This window comes from Sorex fumeus, unplaced genomic scaffold (genome assembly GCF_029834395.1).
Source record: "Sorex fumeus unplaced genomic scaffold, SorFum_2.1 ptg000077l, whole genome shotgun sequence".
Taxonomy (NCBI): domain Eukaryota; kingdom Metazoa; phylum Chordata; class Mammalia; order Eulipotyphla; family Soricidae; genus Sorex; species Sorex fumeus.
In genome coordinates, this window is record NW_026606134.1 from 111,709 (window position 1) to 113,858 (window position 2,150).

Here is a 2,150-nt window from a genome sequence, read left to right on the forward strand (position 1 = left end):
TCCAGACCAATGGATAAAAGAAGGAGGAAATTCTGGAATGGGTGGAATGACGTTGGGGGGGACTTCTTTTCCACCCAACAGAAAATCCCTTTTCACTTGTCCTAGTCATAAACTGGGCCCCAGGTTATGAGTGTGTTGAAATTAGGCATAAAGAAACTCAACAACAGAGAATTTCTGAAAAAACCCAAGAACTTTATTATCCTTGTCAATTCTGTAGCAATTGCAGCTTTCTAAAACCATCACTCTGGCTTTTGCAGCTCAGTGCTTTCATGTGCTTGGGTGGGAATTTTGAAACAACTTCAATAAACACAACTTTTGGGCCTTGGAAAAATCAGTTGAGGAAAACAACCTAGAAAATCATGTCTAAGGAAATGAATAGAAAATAAATTCCAAAACACAACATAAAAACTGCAAAACACTTCCATAGTCTGCTGCACCCCCACAGCACAAATGTTCATCTCAGGAATGTGGAGACTTGAACTGCAAACAGCGTGCTTGACCTCTTACCTCCTAAGGACCCTTTCTCTGTGCTTCCGCCTCGCTAGCATGAGCTGCCCTGGAACATGGCAATGAAGAAGTGGCAGAGTGAGCTCCAGGCTTCCCCACAGTACTCTAAGGCCACCTTTCTCTGGGTGACCAAATCTGGGTCCTCCATACACTGGGGGTCTTTGGTGGCCCCAGGCTGTGTCTCGGCTGCTTTCGAGGGTGTGCTCTCATTGACCTTGGTCAGCTCCGTGGTGGGAAATAGTTTTGCCTGGTTGGGTTCCATGGTGGTAACCTAGGTGGCTGTTGTCTGTTTCCTGGGAGACGATGCTCTGTGCTCCTGTCTGGATGGCTTGTTCCTAATCAGGGTGGAGTTCACTAGCTTTAGGCTGGATGCTGGAAAGTTCTTTCTGCACACCTGGGCTTCGAGTGCACTCTGATCATCCTCACAGATGGCCTTCTGAGAGCGCAGGTTTCGTCGGATTTGTTTCCAGTATGTCTTTCTATGGTTCAGCTCCAGGCAGGCATTGGGATTGCCGGTGAAGACACAGGAGAACCTGGTGAACTCTTGGGCACACGCAACCTTCAAGGCAATGCCCTTCTCCTGCTCAGTCACCGCCCACCTACAAACTGCCCTGTTGGGGCTGACAAACTGGCCTTTGGGGAGGCGTTTTTGTGACTGACTTCCATGTGCCACCTGAGTCTTGTTGGGAGTTTTCATTTCCTCTGTCTTGGCTTTGCTGATGTGGCTGGTCCTGGTTTCCTTTACGCCTTTCCCTAAGATTACCTGGAGGGCCAGGAGGAGGATAGAGAGCAGGGCGAGGAGCCGGAGCCTCATGGTCACAGCAGGGTGTGAACCTGTTTGACAAGAGGCAGGTGAGTCAGAGGCAGACAGCAATGCTCCAGGACAGGACTGCTGGCCACTCATACATGGCTGCCCGCTCAGGAGAGACACTCCGAAGTCTCGCGGGGTCTGTCATTCCTAGACAAGCAGTCCTTCTCATTACCTTTCTGTGGGACTTGGGTCTTCCTCCTGCTCCTCCCTCAGCCCTTCACCCTCTCTGCATCTCATCAGCTCCCATCTCCCTCGCTCTCATTCACTCCTGCATTTGCTCCCTCCTCACTTCCTCATTTAGTCATTCAGCATTTATGGAGCACCCAGGGTCAGTCACGTACTGACTCAGTGAAGTGTTGGGTTGAGTACGTGCAGGTCATACTCAAAGACCTTCGGGAACTTTAGCTGAATTTAAATTGCATCGACCAAGATTCCATCCCAGTTCTTTTTGGTTTGTTTTTGAGTCACTGTTCTTAGGGCTGACTTCTGGTTCTGTTCTCAGGGATCTCTCCTGGCAGGACTCAAGAGACAAAGTGTGGTGCCAAGAAATGAATCCAGCCAGATCAGGTGTGTGCAAGGTAAGTGCTTCACTCCCCATACTAGTTCTCTGGCTCTCTGCCCCAGTTCTGTTCTCAACCAGATCGTGGACAAGTGACTATTCTATCTTGGGTCTCAGTTCTTTTATCTGGAATTGTCGTGTTGGGGACATGAATGGCCCAACTCTCCCAGCTCCAATGTGATGGGTTTGTAACTCACTAGCCTGCAGATGGCCCCAGCAAGAGAAAAGACATGGTAAGGACCCAGGAGGGTGATATTGATCTGATGTTTGCCA

General features: G+C 49.4%; 1 protein-coding gene across 1 annotated transcript; it reads right to left on the reverse strand.

Annotated features, from left to right (window-relative positions):
* Nucleotides 1–541: 541 nt before the first annotated feature.
* FGFBP1 (fibroblast growth factor binding protein 1) lies at nucleotides 542–1,321 on the reverse strand. The gene is made up of 2 exons (XM_056130335.1): nucleotides 788–1,321; nucleotides 542–721 (listed from the first exon to the last, which is right to left on the reverse strand). The coding sequence occupies exons 1-2, from the start codon at nucleotides 1,319–1,321 to the stop codon at nucleotides 542–544; spliced, it is 714 nt and encodes a 237-aa protein (XP_055986310.1).
* Between the last annotated feature and the right edge of the window lie 829 nt (nucleotides 1,322–2,150).

Bases quoted from the DNA above. Each gene is read 5' to 3' on its own strand.
- FGFBP1 (XM_056130335.1), bottom strand. From the start codon at position 1,321: ATGAGGCTCCGGCTCCTCGCCCTGCTCTCTATCCTCCTCCTGGCCCTC. The intron at 722-787 runs GCCACCTAGGTT...GAGCTGACCAAG, and splicing joins CTCCCAGGAAACAGACAACA to GTCAATGAGAGCACACCCTC.